Source organism: Pipistrellus hanaki (genome assembly GCF_964339955.1).
Source record: "Pipistrellus hanaki genome assembly, chromosome: 19".
Taxonomy (NCBI): Eukaryota; Metazoa; Chordata; class Mammalia; order Chiroptera; family Vespertilionidae; genus Pipistrellus; species Pipistrellus hanaki.
Genome location: NC_140521.1, coordinates 3,909,312 through 3,936,706, shown reverse-complemented (window position 1 = coordinate 3,936,706; position 27,395 = coordinate 3,909,312). Strand labels below are relative to the sequence as shown.

The window sequence follows — 27,395 nt, the reverse complement described above, 5'->3', positions numbered from 1 at the left end:
TCCCAGAATTAGTCACCCTGGGCTATGGAATCAGAAGCAGCAGGAAACGGATGAAAATAGTAAATACGAAAGAGTAATTATTTGAACCCCAGACTTCAGTTATTAGTTTCTGACATTTTCCATAGTGCTTGGCTCACATCATCCTTCATCCATTCAAGATATATTATACTGGTGACCCGGTGCACAGATTCGTGCACTGAAAAGAAATTAATTAGAAGGTGGTCAGTGGGGCAGGACTGGGCGATAGGGATCCAACATGCCCTAAAGCCAACCTCCCAACCTCCAACCTCCCCAGCCAGCCATGCCTGGGGTGACACCACAGCTCAAAAGGTGTCTGCGGAGAAAAACCTGAGAGGGAGATTTAAGAATAGAGATCTTTGATTGAAGTTTGAAAGAATAAATAAGACTTCACAGGCTTGACCGGAGAAAGATACTCAGGGAGAAGAAATGGCATGAAGAAGAAAGCCAGGAGGAGTACAAGGACCCAGAGGTGTGGGGAACAGTGAGTGTGAAGGGTGGGATGGCAGAAAACGGTATTAATAAGATAAATTGGGGCCACTTACTCAGGGAAGAGTTTTCTGACACCCCCCCATTTAGAATTACACCAAGTAATACTTTCTGAAATCACTAAGTACTTTTACTTTAAGCACTTAAAAATGCCCGCTTTAGCAAACAGCCAGTGGCATAGTTGCTAGCACATAGTAGGTACTCAATACATACTTATTGAATATTAAAAGATTTTTGAAAAATAAATATGCCAGGTATAAAGAGAAAACCTATTTTTTCCTTCCTGTGTAGGGAATCTTCACCTCTAGCGATAAGTTCTCTTTAACAGAATTTGCTATAAAGGAGAACCACAGGGGCGATCTGAATAATCACTTGGTGCATCTGCTCCAAATGTCTACCTAAGAGACCGGATTCTAATCTTCTAGTATTTTTATTTTCTCAAGAAATCAGCCAAAAGTAAATTCCTCATAAGTCACCTCACAACAGATGGATTCCTTAAGGAAAAAAGATGAGACTAAAAGCAGAGCCAAATGATTCCAGAAGAAAGACCCCAAAGCTTATCATAGTCACGTGGCATAAGTCCAGTATGCAGCGTCCAGCACAGATGGTGGGACCCAGGCTCACATCTGCACCCACCATTGCTGGCAAAGCGAAGGGCTAGACAGGAACTGCCACAGATGGACAGACTTAGGTGCAGGCAGGTGTGGGAGGTGCCAGTGCCAGGTATGGGTGGCAGGAGCCAATGATTAGCATCACTGAGAGGCTCCCCTGCTTCCCACATGGTGCCAGGCTGCACGGCTCACAGACAATGGCCACAAACAGAGGCTAAAGGTGGGGTGCGTGCCAAAGTGGCAGTGCCCCCAGCAGACAGGAACCACCTAAGTCTGGGAAAACAAAGTTGTGTTCAGAAATCAATGCTCTTCCGAGTTATCACCCAAGTGTTCCTTTCTGAAGTCCTAACAGAAGTGTTATCAATGCTCAGGACTGGGCTGCCTAATGGGAAATGCCCCCATGGGGGTTTTTGACTCATAAACCTATTCAGCCTCACTTGTTCATAATCATTTGTATAAAGAAGGAAAAACCTCCGAGCACTAATTAGAAAGATAGAGCTGTTGTATTTTGCTCCAGATCACCTTATCTTCTTTATTCAGTTCTTGAAGACTCAGCTATTAAAGAAAATTAAGTAATTCATCAAGCCCATTTCAATTACCTGCCGCTGATAACATCAGATTACAATTAGCATCTACAAATGAACCAAGTGCCAACTGCCAAGCTGAAACATAAGCTAATTTACTGCTAGACTCTGCCTGCTGGAGACAGAACTCTGGGACCTGGCAGCCAGCATCCACTTCATTATTCCAACCACAGTTTTGCAGCCTCTTCTGCAACTGTCCACTGGGCAGCTCTGACCAAGATTTACTGCCCCGGCTGTTCCCGCTCACATGTTTACAGACGTGCTCTATCTGTAAGCAAATCGCAGCTCCTTTTCAATAGCAATGTCTAGACAAGCAGGGTAACAAATCTTGACATAAGAGAGAGAATAAATATTATTAATATTTATTAGGCACTGAGAGGTGTGGGCCACAGCACAGGATGTGCGTGTCATAACCTTAATGAGGGTCTGAATCATTTCCTGGGGTCCTCTGGTGCCTGATCAGGAAAATCTCCCGCTTTGGTTGATGCTCTCCATTCCTCATCTCTTTCCAACGGGGAGAGCGCACTCTTGTTACTTTCTTTTAGATGTCCTGAAAAATCTGCTTCGGGCTCTGGGACACATTTTCTTTTTCTGTATTTATATTTTCCCTTTGCATGACCCTTCAGAAGCACTGCTTTGAGAATGAAAGCCGGGATGTGTGGTTTGGCTTCCTATGTCATGGACATTATTAAACTCTGACCATCTGTAGAGTCTTGTCTATGCTTCTCAAGCAAGAGAAGCAATGTTCAGTACATGAGCAGGGCTCAGAGGGTCCTGTGGGCTGCAGGAAGAGAGCATGCAGACCTAGGTTTGGGTCTTGCCTCTGCTGCTTATTAACTGCATGGGTATGGGACAAGTGCTATGCACACCACAGGGCTCTGTAATGAGGACAAATGAAATAACGAATGCAGAGCGTCTAGCTCGGTGCAAGTAACGAATAAACAGGTTCTCTAGGAAAGAGGAAAGGTGGTTCCATCCTACCGGTGCCTCTGCTCTTCTAGGAATGCTTGCTGCCTGGTCCTTAGGCGTGAGCCGGGGCCACTGCTTCAAGGTGACCTATGACCCCTTCCAGTAGTGCTTCCTCTTCCTCATCTTCCTGTGTAGGCTGGGGGATAGGGAGGCAAGGTAGGAAGATGGGTAGGTGCTGAACAAGAAGCATCTTTGGCTTTTAGCCCAAGGCCAGGTCCTGGTAGCCAGGCTCCTGCTGGATCCAGTCCTCCAATGGGAACATTCCATCATGGGAGAACTGTGAACATGGAATCACAGACCTGTATGGAGCCGCTGCTCTGCCTCTTACTCTATAATCTCGGGTGAGTTACAAACGTTTATTTACCTCTGAATCCTCATCAGTGAAAAGGAATAATAATAGTTTGCCTCACAGGGTTCTTAGAAAAACAAACAAGTACTGTAAAACACACATATAATGGAATGACATTGCTATAGCAAGAATGTCTACGTGAGTTCTCACAGACCCTTTGGCATCCTGAGCGGTTATTTGAAACATGACTCCATTAATCATACTGTGTACTTCCAAAGAAACACGCCCAATTAGTGTAAATCAATTACTATAATTGATTATTATAAACATTTTACCTGTAAAGCTAGCTTCTCTCCACCTAAAGAAAACCCAACATGTAAAAACTGAAATATGAAAAACAGGTAAAAGAGAGTGACTAACATATTATAAAACTTTTTTCTCTTACAAAAGAAATTTATTCAAAGATTTTTTAGGATAGTCAGTTTTATATGTGTTCATAATATGACTTAATTTATAAAATCTATTTAGGAATAAAATTAATTACAGTGAATTAGTGTGTGCATCATATAGATAATATAGAATATTGTTCCCCCTTTCCTTGAGAATTCCAAAGTTTCTCACTCGGATTTGCAGGATTTAATTTTTTAAATGGAATTTTAATGAAAGTTATCTAGGTGGTATTTCTTAAATCCTAGAATTAGAACAGCTGAGTCTCACATTCCTGGTGCCCTGTAACTACCACAGGAAAGGTGTTTACCCACCAGAATGACTACCAACTTTTCCTCTAACACATGATTCCCAGGGCGGGAGGGGAGGGGGAAATGAAACCAGCCATCCTTCTAATTGTGTCCTTTTTCACTCTCCTAATTGCAGTTTATCTCTGAGTAAGATGAGAGGCCATTCTGTCTGGCTCCCCAGAAAATGACAAGATTTGTGAGGCTCGGGGTGAGAGGACTTTGAAGCTGTAATCCAGTGACCTATTCTGCAGTCTGAGGTTTGACTCCCAGCTGCCTAAATTAGAACCATAAAGAAGGCCACCAAACAAACAAACAACAACTAAAAAACAAAACAAAACAACAACAAAACACAGAGGTCTCAGAAATATTGCCATGCACTATAGTTGATTTGAGCATAAAAGAAAAAGATGGACATTTTCCAAGCCAAAATTTACATGAACATTTTCACAAGTAAGATATGCTTAGAAAACTGCTAGGCTATTCTTTGTTGTTCATAAGAAACCTAAACAGTCTAAATTTTTCTACTTGTTTTATTTAAAAGCAAATGAAAGGTGGACAAATAAATATTAGTATATGCTGACCATCAAAGCACAAAGCTTTCTTGTCATCTCTACCTTCTTTCTTTCCATTTCAGAAGCTTCTATTGTCAAATAACCTTCTTTGTGACTCAAGTTTCATTGTCCTTGGCTGCTCTCAGGTGGGTGGCATGTCCTCCACACCCTGAGCCCTCTCCTCCCTGAGCTGCCCCTGGATCCCTCCACTCTGTGAACCTGACTCAGACTCGCTGGTGGGATTTCCTTCCCCATCTCATGAATGCTATTAGATGATGCCATCTTAATACTTGTTTCCAGTTCTATTTATTCATATTGCATTAGATGAGAGAAATACATAATGGCCTTGTACAAAATCAAACTTATCACGTGCTTCCCAAAACTCATTCCTCCTCCCAGCTTTCCTTTCTCTTTCCACCGGCACCACTATTCTTCCAATCACTTGGCACAGTATCTTGTTATAAGCTTTGACTCGTTCAATCTAACCAATAAGTATATATTGTGTACCACTTATTATACTCAGTGATGCAGACTATAGAGTAGAATGTTGCTCGTAGTTGTAATGATTTTAATCCAGCAATGTTAACCACACAAGTATACAAATAACCATAATTCCTGATGGAATATGAATAGAATAAAAGATGTTTTTAAAGTGTTACCAGGGCTCAGACAAGGTAAGAAACTTATTTTATTATCAAAAGAGTACACTTCAGACAAGCAAAGCAGGGACCCAGAAGTCCCAAGTGAAGAAACAGCTTGAGGAAATGTAGTAAAGCGAGGAAGCATGGCCGGTGCGATGAGGTCAGGGAAGAGGGAAACGCGCAGTTTGGGTGAGGAGCATGTACGGAGGAGCAGTGGGATTAAAGGAAGGAAAGGATGACGGTTTAAAGGGAGGACTCTGACCACAGCATGGCATGCCATGTGCACCGACGACTGCCTGGAACAGAGCACCAGGTGGGTCAGTCTTGTCGAGGTGCAGGATGGAGAAGACATGGGAAGGTGGGACGGTTGTGAAGAAAACCCAGCCAGTAAGACAATGCATTAGACTGGGCAATTGGGAAGAGGCAATGAAAGAAAAGCACCTTTATGAGAATCTTTATTTGAAAACTGTTAGACTGAGAGTCAACTAAAAAAAGGAAGAAATCAATGATGACTTTAATATTTTATTGATATTTTATAGAGAGAAAAGAAAGAAGGATAGAGAGTTAGAAACATCGATGTAAGAGAAACATCGATCAGCTGCCTCTTGCACACCCCCCACTGGGGATGTGCCTGCAACCAAGGTACATGCCCTTGACCAGAATCGAACCTGGGACCTTTCAGTCCGCAGGCCGACGCTCTACCCACTGAGCCAAACCGGTTTCAGCTCAATGATGACTTTAGATTTCTAAGTTAGGATGGAATGATAGGCTGAATAATGCTTCCTCCCCCCAAATATGCTGTCATCCTGATTTCGGGAACTGTGAGTGTTACTTTACATTGCAGAAAGGATTAGCAGGTGTGATGAAGTTAAGCATCTTGAGATGAGGAGAGCACCCTGGATTATTCAAGTGGCCCTGGGAGAATCACAACAGTTGTTGTCAGAGGATGCAAGAGGAGTCAGGGCAGAAGACAAGGCAATGTGATGGCAGAAGCAGAGATGGGAGCCGCAGAGATGGGAGCCGCAGCGCTCTGAAGGAGGAGTAAGAAGCCACAAGCCAGGGGATGCAGGTGCCATTGGAAGCCGTTCTCCCCTAGCGCCTGCAGAAGAGGCGGCCTTGCTGACACCCTGACTTCAGCCTGGTGGAGCTGATGTCAGACTCTCGCCCTCCAGACTGTAAGAGAATAAATCTGCGTTGTTTTAAGCCACTAGTTTGTGGCAATTTGTTGCTACGACAATAGAATATTAATACAGATGGCCAGAGGCTGTCATCAACCGAATTAGGCAATCTAGGAGAAGCAGTTAATTTAGGGAAAAAAATGTCATGTTTGTACTCACTTTGACAGATCAGCATGAAAATCAGATGGAGTATCCACTAGGCAGTTGGAAATGCAAAAATAATACTCAGAGGTCAGAGCTGGTGAACAAAAATTTAGAAATAATGCACATTGAAGCAGTAATTGAAAATGATAAGGAGGATATATAAAGAATAGAAAAAAATCAAGAAACAAAACACGGGAACAACCTATACATACATGCGTCTATTTACATATATGATTGTACTGCCTGCCATGTTTTTATGTATGTAGTTAAAGGTCTGAAAAGATTCTAACCTTTTAGAATCTAACTATGAGGAGTGGGAAAGAGGAAGGAAAAATGTAAGGGAGTGGATCTCCTTTTTCTACTTTTTACACTTATGTACTATAAGAATTTTTTTTTTTTTTACAAAAGTAAGTACGACTTTTGTAACTTTTTTAAATTGTCCATTTTCAAAAAATACCAATGAAGGAGGCACAAGAAGAGCAGCCAAGAAGAAAATTAGGAGAGCATGCTTCACAGAAACTAGGAGGGGAGAGAATTTCAAGGAACAGTTAGTAAATCACGCCGATGCTGCATGCTGATTAGGGAAGTTTAGAATTGTCAGGAGATAGTAAAAGTCAGCATGAGGAGTTCAGTGTTGATCTTTTTTCAGGGGACAAAAGAAGCAAAGCGAATCGCAATGGATTAAAGAAGAACAGCGGGAATTCTGTTCCGGAATGGAGGAGGAGTTCCTTTCCTTCTGACCCTCCTATAAATAATAGCTATGAAGTCTGTGGGGGGAGAGGGTCACAGGCATGGAGGAGGCTGGGGGAGGATCTGTGTAAAGGCAACGAAGTTCAACCCTAAGAGTGAGAAACGACAGAGAGGTTGGAGCTGAACATTTGAAGAAGGGAATGGCATCGGGTGAGTTTCCCATTTTTGAAATGCCAAAGGACATCTTTTCTTCCCCAATTAATGTAAGGTGGTGGGGCTAACATTCAGGTAGAAAAACACAGCCTTACTGCTTGAAGAACCAAAGGAAAAAATCCCATAGAGAGCCACAGTGGGGGGCCTTAAATTCTGAATATAAATTCTAACTGAATCTCTAACTCCTGAAATATGTATGTGAAAGGCAGAGTCTAAGCAGCATATATCAGAATCAAGAACCTCTATCAAGTATCATTCACAAGGCTGGATATAATTCCATATTACTGGATATAAGATATAAAAAGAAACAATAGCCCTGGCCAGTGTGACTCAGTGATTAGAGCATTGACCTGCACACCAAAGGAATACAGGTTCACTCCCCATCCCCAGTCAGGGTGCATTGGGGAGGCAACTGGTGGAGATATCTCTCTCTCTCTCTCTCTCTCTCTCTCTCTCTCTCCCCCCCCCCCTCTGTCTCTCTTTCTCTCTCTTCCCTTTATCCCTCTTCCTTCCTCCCTTCCACTCTCTCTGAAAAAACAATGGGAAAAATAACCTCAGATGAGGATTAACAACAATGAAAAAGAAAGAATAAAATGTCACTAATACTCAGTACAAAAGGCAATCAATGCACAATTCTGTGAATATACTAAAAACCACTGAATTATCTACTAAATTGTATGTATGGTATGTGAATTATATCTCAACCAAACTGTTACAAAACAGCATCCGCAATAGGTAGTCAGCATGGTCCAACTATAAGAGGAGAGACGTGGAATTGGCAGACAATGTTTTAAAAGGTGTTTCCCTCTCCCGCACCCTGAACTGAAAATGGGTGAGAGCCTCCCTCCCCTTCATCATGCAGGACAAGGAGCAGCCACTGTGGAGGGCGGTGATCTAAGGCTTATTCTTTGCTGCTATAACAGGTTTGAAAAGAATAAAATAAAGCAATATTCACACATAAAAATAAAATAAAATAAAAGCTTTTGTCATATCTAGGCTCAGCTATGGAAAAAAAATATATACATGTAATAACCATATAAATCTTAGCAGTTAAATGGAAATTTTCATTAAAAGAACCAACTGTAAATTCTACAGATAGAAAATACAATATATATCCTACAAATATGTTCTCTGACCACAATGAAATTAAATTAGAATTTGACAACAATAAATCTCCAACATATTAATATTTAAATAATACTTCTAAATAACACAGGTGTTAAAGGGAAATCACAGATGATTTTAGAAAATGTTTGGAACTTATTGAAGGTAACCTAATACATAAAAAATAACTGGATGCACCTATCGCAGCGTTTAGAGGAAATTTTATATTTTTAAACACTTGTATTAGAAAGAAGAAAGATCTAGAATCAATGACCTAATATTCAACCTTAAGAAACAAGAAAGTTAGTAAGTAGCAAGAAGAAAATAATAAAAGTGAGACTGGAAATAAATGTCATCGAAAATAGACAAGAAATGAAAAATTTAACAAAAACACAGTTTTTTAAAAACATCAAGAAAATTTTTATATATCAAGCTAGAATGATCTAGAAAATAGTACAGGTGTAAAAAAACAAACAAAAAAAACCAACAACCCACAAACTATCAATACCAGAAATGAAATAGGGCATATCATTATATATCCTACAAGCATTAAAAGAAAATTAAGGAAACATTATAAGTAACTTTATTTCAATAAATTAAATGACCTGAACAAAGTCTTTAGAAAATAAAACTAATTCAAATTAAGATAAAGAGAATCTAAATAGTCCAAGCTGCACAGCCAGTTACGGTTCTCAGGCCTCCAATTTATCCTATGTTCCCTGCTTGACTTGTCTTCCTTAAATATCTAGTCTATCTTCTTAGGCCTACATTTCAAAACCATCAGGAATTCCTGCCCATTAGCATATCCCTTGCCTACTTTTCATAGTAATCTTTACCACCCTCTAGCACATTCCTGAAGTCTAATCATGCCACCACCCCTCAGATATGCCAACCTAACTTTCTTATACCTTCTGCCACATATTCCTTACCACCAATGCCATCCCATTCCTGGCCAAATCTCACCTATTCTTTGAGGTCTACCTGGGTCTCATCTCCTCCAAGAAGCTTTCTAGGTCATTCCAAGCCCTCAGGGTCTCCCTTCTGGGAATTGCATGGCATTACAGCATTATTAACACTGTCCTGAAGGGAGGCCCCTGTTGTCCTATGTATTAATCTTATTTCCCCAACTAAATTATAAGCTTTTTTTTTTTAACTTCTCTATACCTTAAGGCAACTATTCCAGGATTTAGCACATGATTCAATAAATGACTGATTCAATAATACTTGATCCATTGAACGAATATATAATGCCAAGAGCTTATTTCTATAGTTCTTACCGACTCCCCTCATTCTGACCTCAATACCATCGTCAGAGTCATCTCCAGGGGTCTTCCAGACTTCTAACAACCATATCCATGAAACATATGGTTACAATAAGCAGAGGAGGGGAGAGGAAGGGGTAGTGCTTAAATTACTTAGAGATGAGGTGCCTTGGTTTTGTAGGTCACATGAGAGGCTGATTTTTATATTCTGCTGCTACTAGTATCTGATAAGCATACACTAATACCAATAAGGTCACTTTTTCTCTGTCTTCTCCCCTTCCTCAGTCCCTGTGGACACAGAACAAATCCAGGCACAAGGCTGAGTTCAGCTTATACTTCCAAACACATCTGTTCCTTCCATTTATTACGAACCCATACCCAGGTATGGAGACAAGATAACGGTATCTTCTAAAAAGTGGCCCGTAACCAATATTTAGTGTCTCTTACTATACAAATCCAAATATATCAATCTTAACCACAACCAATGGGTGGGTACTATCAAAATAGTGATGGAAAGTCTATCTTATTTCAATAGATATTTCAAAAAGTAATTTTGCATTTATACTGAACTATCAGTATCATGTGGGAATACACATACTATTGAGGAAAAATACACTTCCTGTGGGGTTCAAGTCACCACGTAAAGAAACCCCTTTGAACAAAAACATCTCCAATTCTCTCTCATTGATGGCTTCCTAGCAGCTTCTCTTTCATTTAAGCCAAACATAGCTTTATATCCTCATTTCATTCCTTCTCTCTAATTAGATAAATCTGCTCATTCTTCTCTCTAGACAGATTAAAAGGTTGGGGTGTTTTGTTTCTCCAGCATTTCAGAGTTCTAATCCTTAGAGCACTGTGATGACAGAAAGGATCATGTGATTTAGAGCAGACAGGCTCCAAGGAAATATAACTGAAGGAAATATACAGCACACACATTGAAGAGATTCATTTGAATAAAACACAGACAGTGGGCTACTCCAGCTATTTCCAGCCCATGGAGTTGACCTGGATCGCAGGCCATTCTGTCCTTACCCAGGTTAGAGGATGCTCGTCCTTCTGCGGCCCGGTCCTTGAGGTCCTCGGCAATGCCCAGCTGCTGCTCATGGTACTGCTTCGCTCTCTCCAAATCCTGCATGCACCTGGCAGCGTGGCCCAGGCCAGCGTAGGCCCGCATCTCGATGGCCTTCTCCATCAGCTCCTGCGCCAGCTCCAGCACATAGTTGTGGTAGGACATGGCCTTGTCGAAGTTCCTCCGGTAGTGATAGGCGCTGCCCAGGTTGCTGTAGGCCCGGGCCTCTTCTCGCTTGTTGCCCAGGTCCTTGGCTATCTTCAGATGCTGCTCGTGACACTGCACAGCATTCTCAAAGTCGCCCATGGCGATGTACACCGCTCCCATGTTGCCGAGTTCTCGGGCTTCCGAAAGCTCGTCTTTGGATTGCTTGGCAAGAAGGACACACTGTTTGTGACTGGCCAGGGCATTGGGGTAGTCGCCAATGGCCGTGTACACGTGACCCAGGCTGCTCAGGGCTGACGAAGCTGCCTAGAGAGAAAGCATAAAGCAGAGACATGGAAACACATCAGAGAATGGCTTTGGTTGGCTTCAGCAGATAGCATGTTACAGAGATCGCCTGTAACTGCCCAGGCCAAGCCCTGATCTCCATCAGCGGCTCACAGACCTCCGCAGAACTGAGAGAGCCCATCCGCACAGCGAGCTCCTGATAAAAAGACAATGACAATTTAATCAGTAACTTTCAATACCTAATCTCACAGACGCAGGCTGTACTCCACAAAACCGTCATCTTAAAAACGTATTGATATTTCTAATATTATATTATAGCTATGTTAATAGCTATTAACCTCTGTAGTCTAAGAAAATGTTGAAGAAAACCAAAGTTAGTTACAGTACAGCACAGGAAATTCGTAGGAGAAATCCATGCTTGGCTCTTTGCACTCCTAGGCATGTATCTAGCCTTCTCCCAAAAGCAAATGGACACACTAGCGGTAAAGGCGGTCTGCACCAGGCCTCTGGCCAGGGAGAAACAGCGAGGGCTGCGGGGCACCGGAGCCAGGGCTTCCTTTGTGAGATGTGCTCTATGTCTGCACACTTCAGAGCACTTTCGTTAGTAGTTTATAGATAAGTGAATTGCTTCCCGATTTTTTTGCCCATGAAATAGTTCTTGATCAAAATAATGGAGACACTGATCATCTTTTTTATCATCTTTATAATACGTGCAAATTGTGTGTTTGCAAAGGATTTGGTATCATTTTGAGTTGCTTTTATCATATCACAGATGTTCCAACAAAAGATTGAGGAAAATAGAGAGGAAATAAATACTTCTAAGTTACTTTTTCGTTTTTTCCTGAGTGGTAGAGAGCAGAAACAATTCCATGGAGTTCACAATGCTGCAGCGGAGTGATGCTGGCAGGAGCAGCAGGGACACTCACCAAAGAGCATGCCACCGGGACTTACTGGCCTCGGGTCCCCACTTCATGGCAGCGCATCCTGCACGGGGGCCTTCTGCCGCTCACAACTCCTCTCCCCCGCCTGGTCCCTCCTCTTCCTCCTTTCCCGCAAGCCAGGGCCTCTGCTTCTAGCGGGCCCTCCCCACCTCACTCTCCGGGCTCTTCTCTGCCCCAGCATGGTGAGGGAGCGGGACACAGTGCACAAACCTCCCACCCACAAATCTGTGTTGCCCTCAAAGTAAAACAAGTGGATCTGTGACTGTGGAGCTAGTGTAACCTAGATTCAGACACACTAGGTTCAAAACTGCACTGCCCTTGCCCTAGCAGGTTTGGCTCTGGATAGAGCAGTGGCCTGTGGACTGAGGAGTCCTGGTTTAGATTCTGGTCAAAAGCACATGCCCATGTTGCAGGCTCAAACCCCAGGAGGGTCATACAAGAGACAGCTCATCAATGATTATCTCTCATCACTGACATTTCTATCTCACTCTCCCTCTCCCTTCCTCTCTACAATCAATAAAAATGTGTGTGTGTGTGTATATATATATATATATATATATATATATTTTTTTTTTTTTAATTGATTCTTTACAGAGAGGAAGGGAGAGGGATAGAGAGCTAGAAACATCGATAAGAGAAAAACATCAACCAGCTGCCTCCTGCACACCCCCCACCAGGGATGTGCCTGCAACCAACGTACATGCCCTTGACTGGAATCAAACCTGGGACCACTCAGTCCGCAGGGCGACGCTCTATCCACTGAGCCAAACCGGTTTTGGCGGGTGTGTGTGTGTGTGTGTGTGTGTTAAAAAACACACAAAACGGCACTGCCCTTTACTAGCTCTGGGGACCTTTAGAAACTTAACTTCTCTGAGCTTCGGTTTTCTAGACGACATTTCTAGGCCCAAGCCAGGACCTGGGAGTTTTGAAACTCAGCCATGAGCCTCTGTCAAATGTGCAAACCATAAATAATTCATGTGATAATTCCAAACAGTAGAACTGGTTGGAGGCAATGAGCCCTTGAACACTGCAGGGGATGGATTTATAAGGCGTGGGGCAGGCACAACACCCCGGGCGTCACTGTTCCCAGAACTTCTGGTTTATGGCAACTGCAAATGACAGCCCTGGGATTTTCAGCTCCTGGGCCTTCATTTCTCTAAATGCCAGGGAGACATGGGAGCTCATTGCTGAAGCTCTCTGAACATAAGGGAAGGCGTACGGGGGCACTTCCCCTCCGGGACGGGTGGACAGAGGGAGGGCACTGCGCCGGCTCTCCCTGCCTCCCTCCCATTACCAGGCGGTGCTGGGCGCTGGGACGCCTCATGCGGTGTCCTGGAAACCAACTTCTCCAGAAAGGATGATGTAATTCATGAAGCACATCAGAGCCTCTGAGATTGGAGAGGCAGGGTGGTGTTGTTTAAGCATGGAGCACGCAGCCGAAACCGGTTTGGCTCAGTGGATAGAGCGTCGGCCTGCGGACTGAAAGGTCCCAGGTTCGATTCCGGTCAAGGGCATGTACCTTGGTTGCAGGCACATCCCCAGTGGGGGGTGTGCAAGAGGCAGCTGATCGATGTTTCTCTCACATTGATGTTTCTAACTATCCTCCTCCCTTCCTCTCTGTAAAAAATCAATTTTATATATATATATATATATATATATATATATATATATATATATATAAAATTTTTTTTTAAAAGAGAGAGAATGGAACACATAGACAGACACCATTATGGTGATTAAGAGGGAAAGGGGGAGAGGGGCAGGTAGAAGTGAGTAAAGGCGGGGTAAGTGGTGATGAAAGGGGTGGTGAACAGACAATACAATATACAGACGATGTGTTATAGAACTGTAAACCTGAAATCTACATAATTTTATTAATCAATGTCACCTCAATAAACATTAAGAAAGAAGAAAAGAATGGAACCAGATTTAGAGTCAGAGGCCCTGGCTGCCTAACCCCGTTAGTCATTTTACTTCTTCACGTCTTACTTTGTGTGCGTGGCGTGGAGAATGATAGAGGACATACTCCCGGGGCTGGGATGGGACCAGAAGCAGTGCTGTGAGTGTCCGGCGTGCAGCGCGGAGTTCCCTGTGAATGCATCGCTGAGTGTGGATGGATGTTTTGTGACTGCAGGCCGGCTGGGCTGGGCTCCGTTACCAAGCAGGAGCGAGTAACGGCAACCGAGACCATCCGTCATTGTGACCAAACATCTATGTTCCTATCACTTGCCACAGGAAATAAAGTCCAGTGTTTTACAGCCCCAGAGCAAATAACCCATGATGATATTTATCAGCGAGGTGAATTACAAATTAATCACTTGTCTTTGTTCCCGTACGTGTAGAATAAGCCAAGATCTGAAACATGGTTTCAGGCTGTTAACGAGAATCTGAAGACCCGATCTGTGGGGACTCGCGGGCCCCACCTCGAGCAGATGCTGCATTTGCCACTAAGGTTCACACTGCCTCTGTATATTAATCTCTTTGAGATTTTTGAGCCTGAATAGCAGCAGCTGCTTCCCACAGTGGAAACATTTCGGAACATCTGTATTTGAATACTAAAATGCACACAAACAGTTATGCTAACCAACTCTCTGGTTGGAATAAGACAATCCTGTTCTCTTTACAAGATATAAATGACCCATACTCTTGCCAAAGCATGATTCCCAGCTGCAGCCTGAGCACACAGGAGTCAGCGCCCCTTGCTCTGCGACCCGGAGGTCTGCAGAACTACATCTGACAAGTCAGTTTCATGATACATGGAGCTACAGAAAAAGAAAAAAAAAATTGCTTTTAAGGGATTTTCGTTTGAGGCATAAAATAGAAGCATTTAAACTACCCAAACTTAAACCACATTGATGACACTATCATTAAACATTATTCTGAAGACTGAAACATGTTTTCCTTTACATCTAGAATGATTTCCCCTTATTGTATTTCATAAGAGTTATATGATATTTTGTGGAAGAATTAAATGTGCAGGGGATATAAAAAACAGGGGATGTTTGATATAACTGCTGACTGACTCATCGCATGTAGTTTTATAACGAGGGAAGTGAACCTGCAGTTACTACCAGAAACATGGTATTTCTTCTTTACTGTCCAACTCCACATGCACCTTGGATTCCCTACCAGTTCAGTATCCAAAATTTCAAGGTCCCAGGATAACTACCTATAACTCAAGAGACAGAAAGACATAGAATAATAGGGACAGACTCTGGAATCAGACATGCATGTGTTCAAATGACAAACTATGTGATATTGCACAAGTTTTGCAACATCTCTGAGCCTCAGTTTCCTTATCTGTAAAATGGGAATATTAAGATCTCACAGAGCATTGATGAGTATTAAATAAAACAGTATTTGGTGGACAGTGCATGCTTCACCACATTCTCTCTTCTCTTTAAAACCTGCTCTATCAGAACAGAAATTAAAGTGAGAATTATAGCAATGTGGGACAGAGCCCTGACTGACTTATAATGAATATATAGTGGGCACAAGAAATAAACCTTTGTTGTTTTAAGCCACTGAGATTTGGAGATTTACTGTTGTTGCAGCATAACCTGGCCTAGCCTGACCAATATAATACTGAGCATAAATTAATAATTTTCACGCTCCAGTCATCATAGTAATAGTTAACACTAGTCAACAGTTCAAATATATTAATTGCCATGTTTCTGGGTGATTAAATTTTAGGTATTTACCAATTATCTTAAGTTTCTGGATGATGACATTTTAGACATTTTAATAGAAAAACTAAATTTGAGCAGAATTAAGTACTAAAATCAGGAACTTAGCTAATTTTTAAAAACCTGTATTAACACAGGGAGAATCAACAGCCACCCAAATATAAACCTACAGAAACAGAAGATTAAATTATTCCCTGGAGGGTCTATAAACTTCCTACAGTCTTAAATAATATACACTCCCTATTCAATGTGTATAGTAGAGCCCGCAAATCTACCCTTAATAAGCATTGAGGTGATAAGGAAATTCTGTATAAAAAGTTAAATGATGATCTTGAGTTTCTTACTCAACACACACACACACACACACACACACACACACACACAAAACAATAAATTTAAAAAATAGTCACACAAAACCAAACAGACAAAAATAATAAAAATATTTATAATTATATTTTTGAGGACACTGTCCATGATACTACCCCATGTCATTTTTAAAAGGACAAATAGAAAAATGTATTTCCGATTTCAGTGCTTCTACCAAGCAACTGCTATGGTTTTATCTTTTAAAAAATGTGAATCTCATAAATGGTCAAATTTGTCTTTTTAATTGGATCACCAGGAAGCTTTTGGTTTGACTCAGAACCGCCCTTTAACAGCCAGATATAATCCCATAATATGTGCAAATTCTGCCCTGGCTTCAGCCTATGATATGAACTTAATCCCCTCATTACTCTGATTTCTTCCCTTTCATGCTTTATTTCCTGCTCCCACAAATTCTTCTTGGATTAAAATAGAGAAAAATCAACAAAACACAAACAAAATATAGTAAATATTAAGGTTCTTGGCAGGGTAAGCTTCCTAAAATTGGATCTCTAAGAATTGTGAACTCACAACCACAGACTGAAGATGAGACTTAAATACCACACAAACAGGGAACATTTTAATTACAGGGTCTTTAGTAGTCTTAAATCATTTTCATGCTGTATATACTTAATAATTGGTGTTGGGTTTATTACAATCAATCTAACTAGTTTGATCCATTACATAAACCTAGGGTTGAAGAACTATTCTGCAGTTGTTATTGAAAAGTTGTAAGAGAATATTTGTGTACACCTGAGTTATTTCTACCATTATGCTATGTCATAGTTGGAACAGTTGGTTTTAATCTATTACTATGAGCTCAGAGAGTGGTTAGTGACAGTCATAGCTTTTCCATGGTAACCTGTCAGCCTTTCCTAATTCTATGGGGCCGGAGGAGTTTTCATAATTATTTTTATCTAAATTATATTAGAGTTGGAAAAATAACACACTGTCAGAGAGATCTGTTAGCAATACCTTAGAGTTGCTATCACAGGTGATAAATTATGTATAATGCCCAGCATTAATACACAATGTTTCCCAACCAAAAATTTGTAAATGTCGTTTGCAGATGCAAATTAACAGATTAATAAGGAAACAAGCTTTCTTGTAGGAGAACCTGGGATGACAGATTAGCTATTAAGAGCAATTTATAGGTCATAAGATATGAAAGTTGGCAAGAAACACTACCTCTCCTGGCTCTATAAATAGTAAAGCTGCATTTAGTTTCCCAGAGGTACCCTGTGAGACATTTTAATTATACCATAAAAACTGCCAGAATTTACAATGATTTCATTTTTTTTTAAACTTGATGCTCCATGTAAAGTTGATGCAATACAACAGGCATCCGTGCTATGTGCTGCAGCTGCCAAGGTGCGGCCCGTGGACGAATGTGTGCTCCCGGCTCATGAGCGACTGTGAATGGTGAGGCGGATGCTGAATGTGAGAGGACAGAAATGTCACTCCCTCACATTTCCTCCAGGTTACTTGAGGATTCTCCTCCCTCCTTTACATGCTAACACTGCAGCCACAGGAAGATTTTTTACAAAGAACTTCATCCTACAAAGCTCTTTGGCCAAAAAGTGATGACCAAGTAAAAATCCGAGAGTCTTGGTAGTCCTACCAGAGTCAAGTTGAGTTTGATTGGAAATAAATTCTCTCACTCACTTGAAATAATCAGTTAAGATTATTTTTGGAAATGAATTTCCCACTCTCAGTTTCACCTACATCTTCAGTTTTATTTGGGAGGGTGATAAGCAGATAACCTCTCAAATGAGTTTTTTGGCCCTGGCTGGTTAGAGTGTCTCTCCCTATATGCCAAGGTTGCAGGTTCAATCTCCCATTAGGGCAACCAATGAAAATATAAGCAAAACAACAAATGAATCTCAATCTCTCTCTCTCTCTCTCTCTCTCTCTCTCTCTCTCTCTCTCTCTCAGCAATCAATAAATAGAAATTTGTAATGAATTTTTTATGACACAAAGCACTCAAGTTTCTTATGCAACCATCCGACCTCAGTGAGGAGACATTCTACCATAATGCTGTTTTAGTCCAATCAAAACTGTTCCATTCCACACTTGCCAGCCAACCTGAATTTTAGTAAGCTATAAAACACTGTTCTGTAGGGGGCTGGAATGTAGTCAATCACCCTTTGAAGATATTACTTTCATTAATCATGAAATCTGGCATTGGCTGGGAGGATATAAGGGAGAAAGTTGGAGAGGGAAAGGGATGGAAAACACATACGTGTGCAAGTGCACATACAGGAGGCAGAGGAGACATTTCTCAGGAGGAAGGAAGCCCCAGAGAAGGGGCTTGTTTGCAGGGGCCAGCAGATGACAATTGAAAAAGAAATCTTTAAACTGGATGGACAGGAGTCCTCAAGGAACCTGGAAAGATGTTACAAAATTGAGCAACAACTGAGAACTTCTGCAACCATCCATGAAGGAATATCATTTCAGGTCCTATGCAGGCTGAGACCTTCTGATATCCATGGCTTCCGGCTGTTCAGGAATAAACTGCCCACAGTCTCAGCTCTCTTCCTGTTGGGTAATTCTAAACTCAGGTTTCAGAACAAGAGACAGAATTTTAGAGCTGGAAGAGGTCCTACAGATCACCGAGTCCACTGGTTTTCAAACTGTTTAAACCAAATACAAATACCCAGGATTTATGTAATAAAAGTGTAGTAGTTTAGGTTCACTTAGACTAGGCGCACTTTTCTCCCCAAGTAACCGTAAGAGAATCTATGGCACCTGCGGGGCTCTTTAGAGCGGAGTTTGAAAACCACTTAATAATGTAACTCCTCAATGTCTTTAGATGTAGAAACTGAGGCCAAGAGATGTCAAGTACCTTGGCTGAAGGTCAACTGCTAATGACCAGCAGAGGCAGGACTAGGGCCCAGGTCTCAGGCTCCCCGCTGGTATTCGCTTCACTCTGCTTTGCCAACATTCCCTCACATCTCACAGCACCTCAGGCTCAAGCCCTCATTGCCTTGCCCACGTCTCCCTTACTCTTGTGACTTCCATGATTAATAAAAGAAATACATGTTATCACTATTTCTTCTAACAACCAGCCAAAAGCTCAGGGTTATCACTGACTCCTCCCTGTCTTTTGGCCCTCAGATTCAGCAGGTACCCAAGGCCATCTTAATTAGACTCCTGAAATTATAATTACACTATTTTTTATTTAACAATTTATACTTTAATGTCAATTATTTATATACTAGATCCACTTAGGATTTATTTTTGATGGTTTACTTTAAATAATAAATATTACCTTTTAAATCATGTGACAATGTTTATGGATGAGGTTTATATATATTTTAAATACATGCTGCTCTTCTCTCTAAAATCAAAGCCAGTATTCAGGGACAAATTCAATGCAAACTTTAATCAAATGTTAGTAACTTTTCTAACAGCTACTGATTTTGCTTCTTGAATAATAATAGATTTAGTAATTCTGGAGTAATACGGTGATTAGAGAGTGATTAAATCCTGTCTCTGCTGGCTAAGTCCCCTTAAGGAAGGTACTGACTCTCTTTGTCCTTATTTCCTTATCTAGGAAGTGAGGGTAATGATATCTATCTTATAGGATATTATGAGCATACATTTAAAGAGCCTAGAATAGTGCATGGCACATAAGTATTCAATTACTGCTAGCTGTTATTATAGATGCTAAATACCAATAAAACTGAGTAAATTAAGTAATTTACTTAAAGTCATATATCTATATTCATTTACTCAATTTTGTAAGTTTATTTAAAATTTAAATGCATTAAATTAATGCCTTCCTTCCCTTCTCATTATATTAATTAAAAAACCTGAAAATGTCATTTCCCGTGTGTGGCATTTGTCACCGCTCCTTTGGCACAGAAATTATTTGGGTAGCAAGCACACAGACATTTCTTTTTGGGAATCCCCAAACAAAGAAGACATTATACCAAGATATAAAAAAGACACACAATATGTTCACTCAAGACAAACTACATTTTTCATTAAGATTCTAAATTTTTTAAAAATATTAGCTTACTACAAAAATAACCAACCTACATTAAAATAGGTTACACTGATAAATAAAATTTCTAATTACAAGTGTGATCAAACTCTTCGTTCTGTTAGCTTTTAAATTGGTTTTCCAGTGGTGTGCTTGTTTGTGATGAAAGTAAATACAAGAAAATATACTAAAGTTTCAATGAGTATGTTCTAAAGAAAAAGAGATGACCCATATATTTTCTATTTGAAGCAGTAAGAAAAGATACAAGGTATGGATGAAGGAAAGAGAAAGAGCATGAGATAGGTCAGACTGGGGTTTCTTAAAGTATTTACCTCTGTCACTTTAGAGTCTAGCATAATGCTTGGCACATAGTGAATGCCAGAAGGACTGTGTGGTACCAACACCTCCCAAGCTCTAGTTCTCTTTAAGCAAAATTCTGGTGATTAAGACTTCCTTACACCTGCAGGAGTGTAGGACATACAGATATAGGTGTTCTCAGCTGTCACCGTGCTGTCTGTCTTGAACTCATGGTCCCTCACATCTGTCTTGTTCTTCTTTGTGCTGCTCCTCATTCAATCAGTCACATTCTTGCTGAGTCTTATAAAATAGCCTCCCTTTTACCTTTGCATTGTTCACATGAGACATGGAATGATGAAAGAGGTGCCACTATTATCTTTGTTATGAATACTATTTTTCCTGAATATAATTATAATGGTAACCCAAATTAGGCTCTAGAAAAACTAGTGTAATTTAGATTCTTTCTGACACCAGTAAAATCTTCATTAGGAAAAGATATCTCTTCATCATAGGCATGAATACTATTCATTAAGAACAGACATACTATATTTCATCAAATCACAAGTTGCCAGGAATTTAAGAAGCATTTTACAATAGTGCCACAAATAGATACAAATGTCGCAATTAAACAATGAAAGTAGGCTTACTTATTGATTATAAAACCAATTTTATTTTAGAGACAATAAAATGTGGGAGGGAAAATGAGCACCAAAGCGTCAATGAATTACCATATATCGGGTGCTTTACTTACATTATCCCAAACCCCATCAGACCCTCTGAGGTAGGAATTTTTATCTTCATTTTGCAGACGAGGAAACAGATGACATTAGGCAACTGGTACAAAGTCAAATAATTGTTACCAAGTGGAAAGATTAGGATTGAAATCTGGGCCTTCCTAACTGCAAATCATTATATTAATTAAATACCTTCCTACCGCCTTGCCTCCTCCCAAAATCCCCGGATGAAGAAGGCAAGGGCGCTGGCTCTGAAAAGGACTGGCTATTATTACTGTTTACCCTTAGGTGCTTAGAATAGCTTAGCAGGCGGGTGTTTCTACTTTGCAATATTTTTTAAATAGCTATTGTCAAACTGTATCACAAACTGAATACAAACTCAGAATGTTAAGACTGAGGAAGAAAAAACCTACAATAATTCTACTACACTGTTATTTTTTGAGCGCCTTACAATTCTTTACTCCTCATCCCCATTCCTGATATCAAAACTACCTTTGGAATTCTCCAAGTTAGTCAACATACATATGAGGCTAAAAAGAAATGTATTTTATTTTATCAATATCACCCTCAGGATTATATAGAAATTCTGAGATAAGAAATGAAAAGTTTAGGGACTATGCCCAGTCTATGGCTGGTTAATGTGTCTGGCATGTCTGAGAAGTCCCAGGAAGCTGCTCCTAATGTCTATCACTACAGACACTCAGAAGATGGGTTATGAGGCAGGTTTATGATTATTCCATTTAGGGAGAGAGAGAGTTTTCAACCGTGGTATTGGGCTGCGAGTTCAGGCAGGACCATTTAAAAGTGCTTTAGTAATGCATGTGGCCTGGGAGCTCAACAGGAAGCAAGAATTAGCCTAGAATGGCAGGGCCCACGTCCAGAAGGTTCCATTCAAAGCATTATGGTATTAAATAGAGACTGCTGGAAATCATGTCGCTTTTCAGAAACCTCAGAAGCCTTTTTCTGAAAAAAACTCGGGATTAGGAGTGGATTGGCTTACTCTGCCGCTAGTACCCGGTGGGAGGGGAGGTGATGATTCTGTCACTGCTGAAGTGAAAAAGCAGTGAGAGGGCGAAGGTGAAGTGATGAGTGATGATACTTCTGGCGATGCCCCTTCCAGATGGGGGTGGCCCACAGCCTTCCCCAGCTCTGGCTTCTGCCCAACAAAGTAGCAGCACATTTCCCCGTAATAAAGCACATGCTGTCTCGTATCTGATTACCCCGAAAGCTTATTTTACCTAGTTTTATAGTTCAGACAGGAGAGAGGGAGGAAATGAAGGAGAAAACAGGAAGATAAAGTTCTGCCTCCCGGGTTCTAAGGTTACTCTACTGGTAGGGAGCTCACTCTGTGCTTGCTTATGTGCCTGGAATCTAAGAAAAGTAGGTATAAATCCTGAAGAGAGGGAGTTATTAAGTGAGGGTGAGGGTTAAGAGGTTTGCCATATTTGTGAAAGTGTGACTCCTTTAATTGGAAAGAAACACAGAAACTTAATTTACATCCACTGACTTGCCACAGAGACAGAACCCTGACTTTTTAAATCTGATGTTTGTGTGAGAACATGAAACTTGCTGAGCCAGGGACAGCAGGCAGAGGCCACTCCCCACACCCTCACTCCCAGCTCCGGTCAGGCGGCTGCCAGTCTTGTACAGCAGGATCCAGATGTGCCCACGTGAGTTCCATGTCCCCTGGGATGCTTCTCTCACCATCTTCTCTCTAACAAGATAGATGGTGGTCCTCACACTTCTCTGGGGCGCCATCAGAGGTGAAAGCAGAGGAGTCGTTAAACATGTGTTGGGTACTTGAGAGCAGCGTGCTGATTAAGTCAGCTGGGGGCATTGAGGATGTGCTTCAGGGGGTTAGTAATAAGAGTCCGGGAGAAATATTCATCATTGGATACTTAATAAAATCCTCTGCAAAACAATGCCCACCGGGAATTCTAAGTGGCTGGAGCATTCTGTGAATATCAGCTGCATTCAGAGGGGACAGACCGGCCACTGTGGTAGAATCTGGAGTGGCATTTCAGGCACTTGTTTCCAGAAACATCAAGAAAATCAATGTTTTGCAGAGCTAACAAAGAATAGCTAAAAACTATTCACTTGTTCATCCCACAACCATTGGAGGGCCTGCTAGGTCCTAGGCCTGGGAATATAAAAGTAAACGAGACAAAGCGTCTGCTGCAAAGCCACTCCCAGCGTAGGGGACAGACCGGGACAAGTGAGTGCGGCAGCATCTGGGTGACGGGGCAAGTGGAAGCACCCAAGTTTCTCAGCTTCTGTCAGAAACCACTGGGAAAGGAATTTTTTTAAAGCGATAAGCCCATAAAAACAAAAAGATGGAGAAAGATACCCGCAGATGAGAGATAACCACAAGACTTTGGAAGATGGAAAGCAGATGGATGAATGGTAAGTGATTTAGGAGGGCAGGGAAAACGGAAACCAAGCTGCCTGCGAGGAGGGGTGCCAAGGCCAGCTGCAGAGCGCCGGGAAGGAGCGGGGGTGGAGGCTTGTGAAGTCCAGGGGGCCGGCTGCAGGGCTGAGCCAGAGGAAGGGACAGACACTTATAGAAGAAGCCCTTACAGCCTAGGTCTGCCCCCTCGGTCTGGCAAAAGACGGAAGCCTGCTTTCCGCAGATGTGTAGAGATGAAGGTAGAAATGAAATGCTACACTGAAGCCGGGATCGGTGAAAACCTACATTTTGAATGGTGAGATTCTTCTCACCGAGCACCCTCTCCACACTACAAGCCCCTCGGCTCTCATCGGTGTCCGCCGTGCTGCAGCTACATGCGGCGGCACACTGGACGTTTCTTAACAATATCAGAGACTGTACCACCTGTTTTCTCCTAGGAACTTTATGATTTGGAGTCTTACATTTAAGCCTTTAATCCATTTTTACTTTATTTTTGTATATGGTGTAAGAAGGTGGTCTATTTTCTTCTCTCTCTCCCCTCCCCTCCTAAGTATCTATTCAATTTTCCCTATGCCGGACCCTATCTGTAACAGAATTAGGAAAGTATTGTTATTCTCCATTTCACAGACGAGGTATAAAGAGGTGAAATAACGTATCCATGGTCACACAGTTGAAAAGTGTGAATAGATTTAAACCCAAGCTGGCTGTGCCCACACCTATTCCCTAACTGTAGTGTTCACTCTAATAACCACTCGCTAAGGAGTGCTCTGTGTCAGGCACGGCCTAAAAACATTTCCCTTGTATTCACGCATTTCATCTTCCGAACAACACTGTGGGATAGACGCTGTCACCATCATTTCGCAGGTGAGAGGTGAAGCGATGGCCCCAGGTTATCCAGTGCCCTAAGGATTCAAGCGCAGCCCTTCGAGCTCAAGAATGAGCTGTGCTCTGTGCGCTGCCCCACGTTGCCCTGGACCACATCACCTCGGAAGCTGTCTTGAGTCCTCTACATCTCCTTCTTTCCCCATATCCAACGATGAGCAAGTCCTACTGAATCTACCTCTGGGGCATGCCTAATGGAGCACATAGTGGCCAGTGCACACGTTTTATTTGGTTCACATGGTGTGTTTTTGTTTAATTGGGAAATTGCATATAAAAAAAAAATCCAGGTTTTCAACTTCCAAAGGAACAAAATAAAGAACACTGACCCGTATTTTCACATAGGAAAAACCACCTACCAGAATAGTGGCTGTCCCCGTCAGGCAATGTGTGCAAGCATTTTCAAGCTCCCCAGAGAAACTCTGCTCCCCACATCCAAACACACGTCATTAATTCGCAGCACTGCCTCCGCTCCTTCAGGTGCCTGCTTTCTGAGACTCCTGTTCTTACTTTAGACCTTCCCCACTCTGGGCCTCTTTATCTCTCACCTGCATTGCTTTAATAACCTCTTAACAGGTCTTCTGCCCTCGACATCTTCCATTCTCTACTACTCCATTAATTTCCCTAAAGCACAGTCTGATTATGCTATCCCTTTGCTTGAAAACCTTTGATGACTTCCCAATGCATACTAATCCCACCCCTAGGCTTGGCAAGTAATGATTTTCACAATGTAATTCCAACCTTCTTTTTTACTATTATCTCCCTCCGTACAACCCAGACCTTCTGCATATTTGTTGTTCTCTAAACATCTGCTTCATTTCCTGCTTCTAGGCCATGGTTCATATTGGTGTTAAATTTTTAATCATAAGAAACATATTTCAGTGCAAGTTCCCTTTTGCAATTGTGTTAAAGGCTTCTTTAAAGATTCTGTTTGTAAGTAAATTGAGCTGGGACACTCGGTTTAAAATATACAGTTCTTCAAAATAAATATCAGAGATAAAAAAGTTTAACACACAGAACACCCAAAACGCAAAGAAGATATGGCTTTACACAAATTTTCAACTGCATGACCCTGTATGGCTCAAGGGCCAACAATATATGAACCGAGTTAGATATATCTCTAAGGCATATTGTTAAGAGCCAAAAGCAAGAGGCAGAAAAATTAAGTATGATGCCAGGATAAAAATAAATTGTGTGGGCATATTCATCAAACAAGGTCAGGAAAAGGGTTACTCAACAGTGGCACTACTGACATTTTGGACCAGATGGTTCTTTGTTGGGCGGGGAGGCAGGGCTGTCCTAAATCCTGGAGTATGGTTAGCAGCATCCTTGGCCTCTACCCACTGTATGCCAATAACATCTGCCCTCTCCCCACACCTCAGGAAGAATACACACTAAATGGACTGAATGGTTACTCTGGGCAGATGAAGGGGATTATTTGGGGAGGAACAAAGAGTTCATTCACTTTACCTGTAATGCTTAACAACTTTACCAGCAGAATCTGTGTATTTACTGCTTTTACTTTAAAAAAGTATCAGAAATGTAAAAACTATTAACATTAATTATCTTTATCATGAATCTACGGATGACATTTGTTGTTTTGATAACTTAGCTATAAATATTGATTTGGAAAATTAAAAATAAACTGAACTTTATTTTGGAGGGAACAGACTAAGATGGAAAAAATGCAAAATGTTAACAGTACTTGCAGATGGGAAATGAAATAAAATGTCATTTTTGTTTGCGTTTTGGTCATTGCTTTCTAACTTTCCTACAGCAGCATGTGCTAATTTACAACTCAACATAAACTTTTACTTGCTTTTAAAAAAATCCTAGTCTCATTAAGTCAGAATGAAAAAGAACAATCCCAAAATAATGCATTAAGACCGAGTGTGCTCAGAGATAGTGTTGGTACTTGACTTCCCGTTACAAAGCAGCTCAAAATCCCAGCCACAAAGAGCAGACACCGAGGCTGGGGCAGGCCAGTGTAGAACAGGGTTTGGAATTGCAGGCTAGAAAAACAACTTCGCTGAGAACTTAAGAGCCACGGGAGGGCATTTAGGGCCCAGAAAGAGGAATAAACAAACAGGAGTGTAACGCAGTCTTAAACACTCCATCTCCAGCTCGCAATTAAGAAGCGGTATTAAGCAGCACGGCAGACAGAGGGCTGGACATAGCCTTGGAGGAAGATTACCCCCCTTTTTTGTTTTTATTTTATCATTATTTTTTTAATATATTTTATTGACTTTTTACAGAGAGGAAGGGAGAGGGATAGAGAGCTAGAATCATCAATGAGAGAGAAACATTGATCAGCTGCCTCTTGCACACCTCCCACTGGGGATGTGCCCACAACCAAGGTACATGTCCTTTGACTGGAATCGATCCCGGGTCCCTTCAGTCCGCAGGTTGACGCTCTATCCACTGAGCCAAACCAGTTAGGGCCCCTTTTTTGTTTTTAATTTTAATTTTTTTTCAGAGATAAGAAGGAAAAATAAGATTAAAGAATACCCATGACCCAGCTTTAACATATCTTAACTTTTTCCCATATTTGCCTCAGGTTTATTCTTTCCTTTTAAGGAAAGTAAACATTACAGATACAGTTTACCCCACCCCCCTTCAATTTCCAGAGTAACCAATATCCTGAATTTGGTGTGTATCACTCCCATACATAGTATACTATTAGAGTATATTATGAATCCATAAAAAATGTGAGTGTTTGTATGTGTTTTCAAATTTCATGTCAATGGAAACAAATTGCACGTGTTCTGCAGATTTTGTTTTCTATACTATTTGCATCTACTTGCGTTTTTGGTGGAAGACAACATGAAAAAGTGAGCCAAACAGGACTTTGGGATAGCTAGAGGGGCACTGGGGCCTTTTACTTATGGCTGCAGGCAAGCTGCTGCGCATTCCAGAGCTCTAGCTTCTTGCTTGGTTAAATGAGGATAAAGAGTCACCTTGCAAGGCTATTGGGAGGTGTAAGATAATAACTATCTTTAGGCCTGGCACCAAGCAAATATTCACTAAGTGTTCACCATTATTTGTCACAGGAAAATCGCACACACTCAGTACCAGGTAGCTATTTTTACTGTAGGCTGTAA

The 27,395-nt window shown here is 41.4% G+C and overlaps 1 protein-coding gene across 2 annotated transcripts in view; it reads right to left on the bottom strand.

Moving 5' to 3' along the window:
• TTC28 (tetratricopeptide repeat domain 28) overlaps positions 1–27,395 on the bottom strand; it is a 319,835-nt gene that overhangs the window by 106,221 nt on the left and 186,219 nt on the right. For both annotated transcript variants that reach the window (XM_084868121.1, XM_084868122.1), the window contains exon 6: positions 10,513–11,020. In XM_084868121.1, the coding sequence (XP_084724247.1) occupies positions 10,513–11,020 (508 nt within the window). The remainder of the gene's footprint in view (positions 1–10,512; positions 11,021–27,395) is intronic.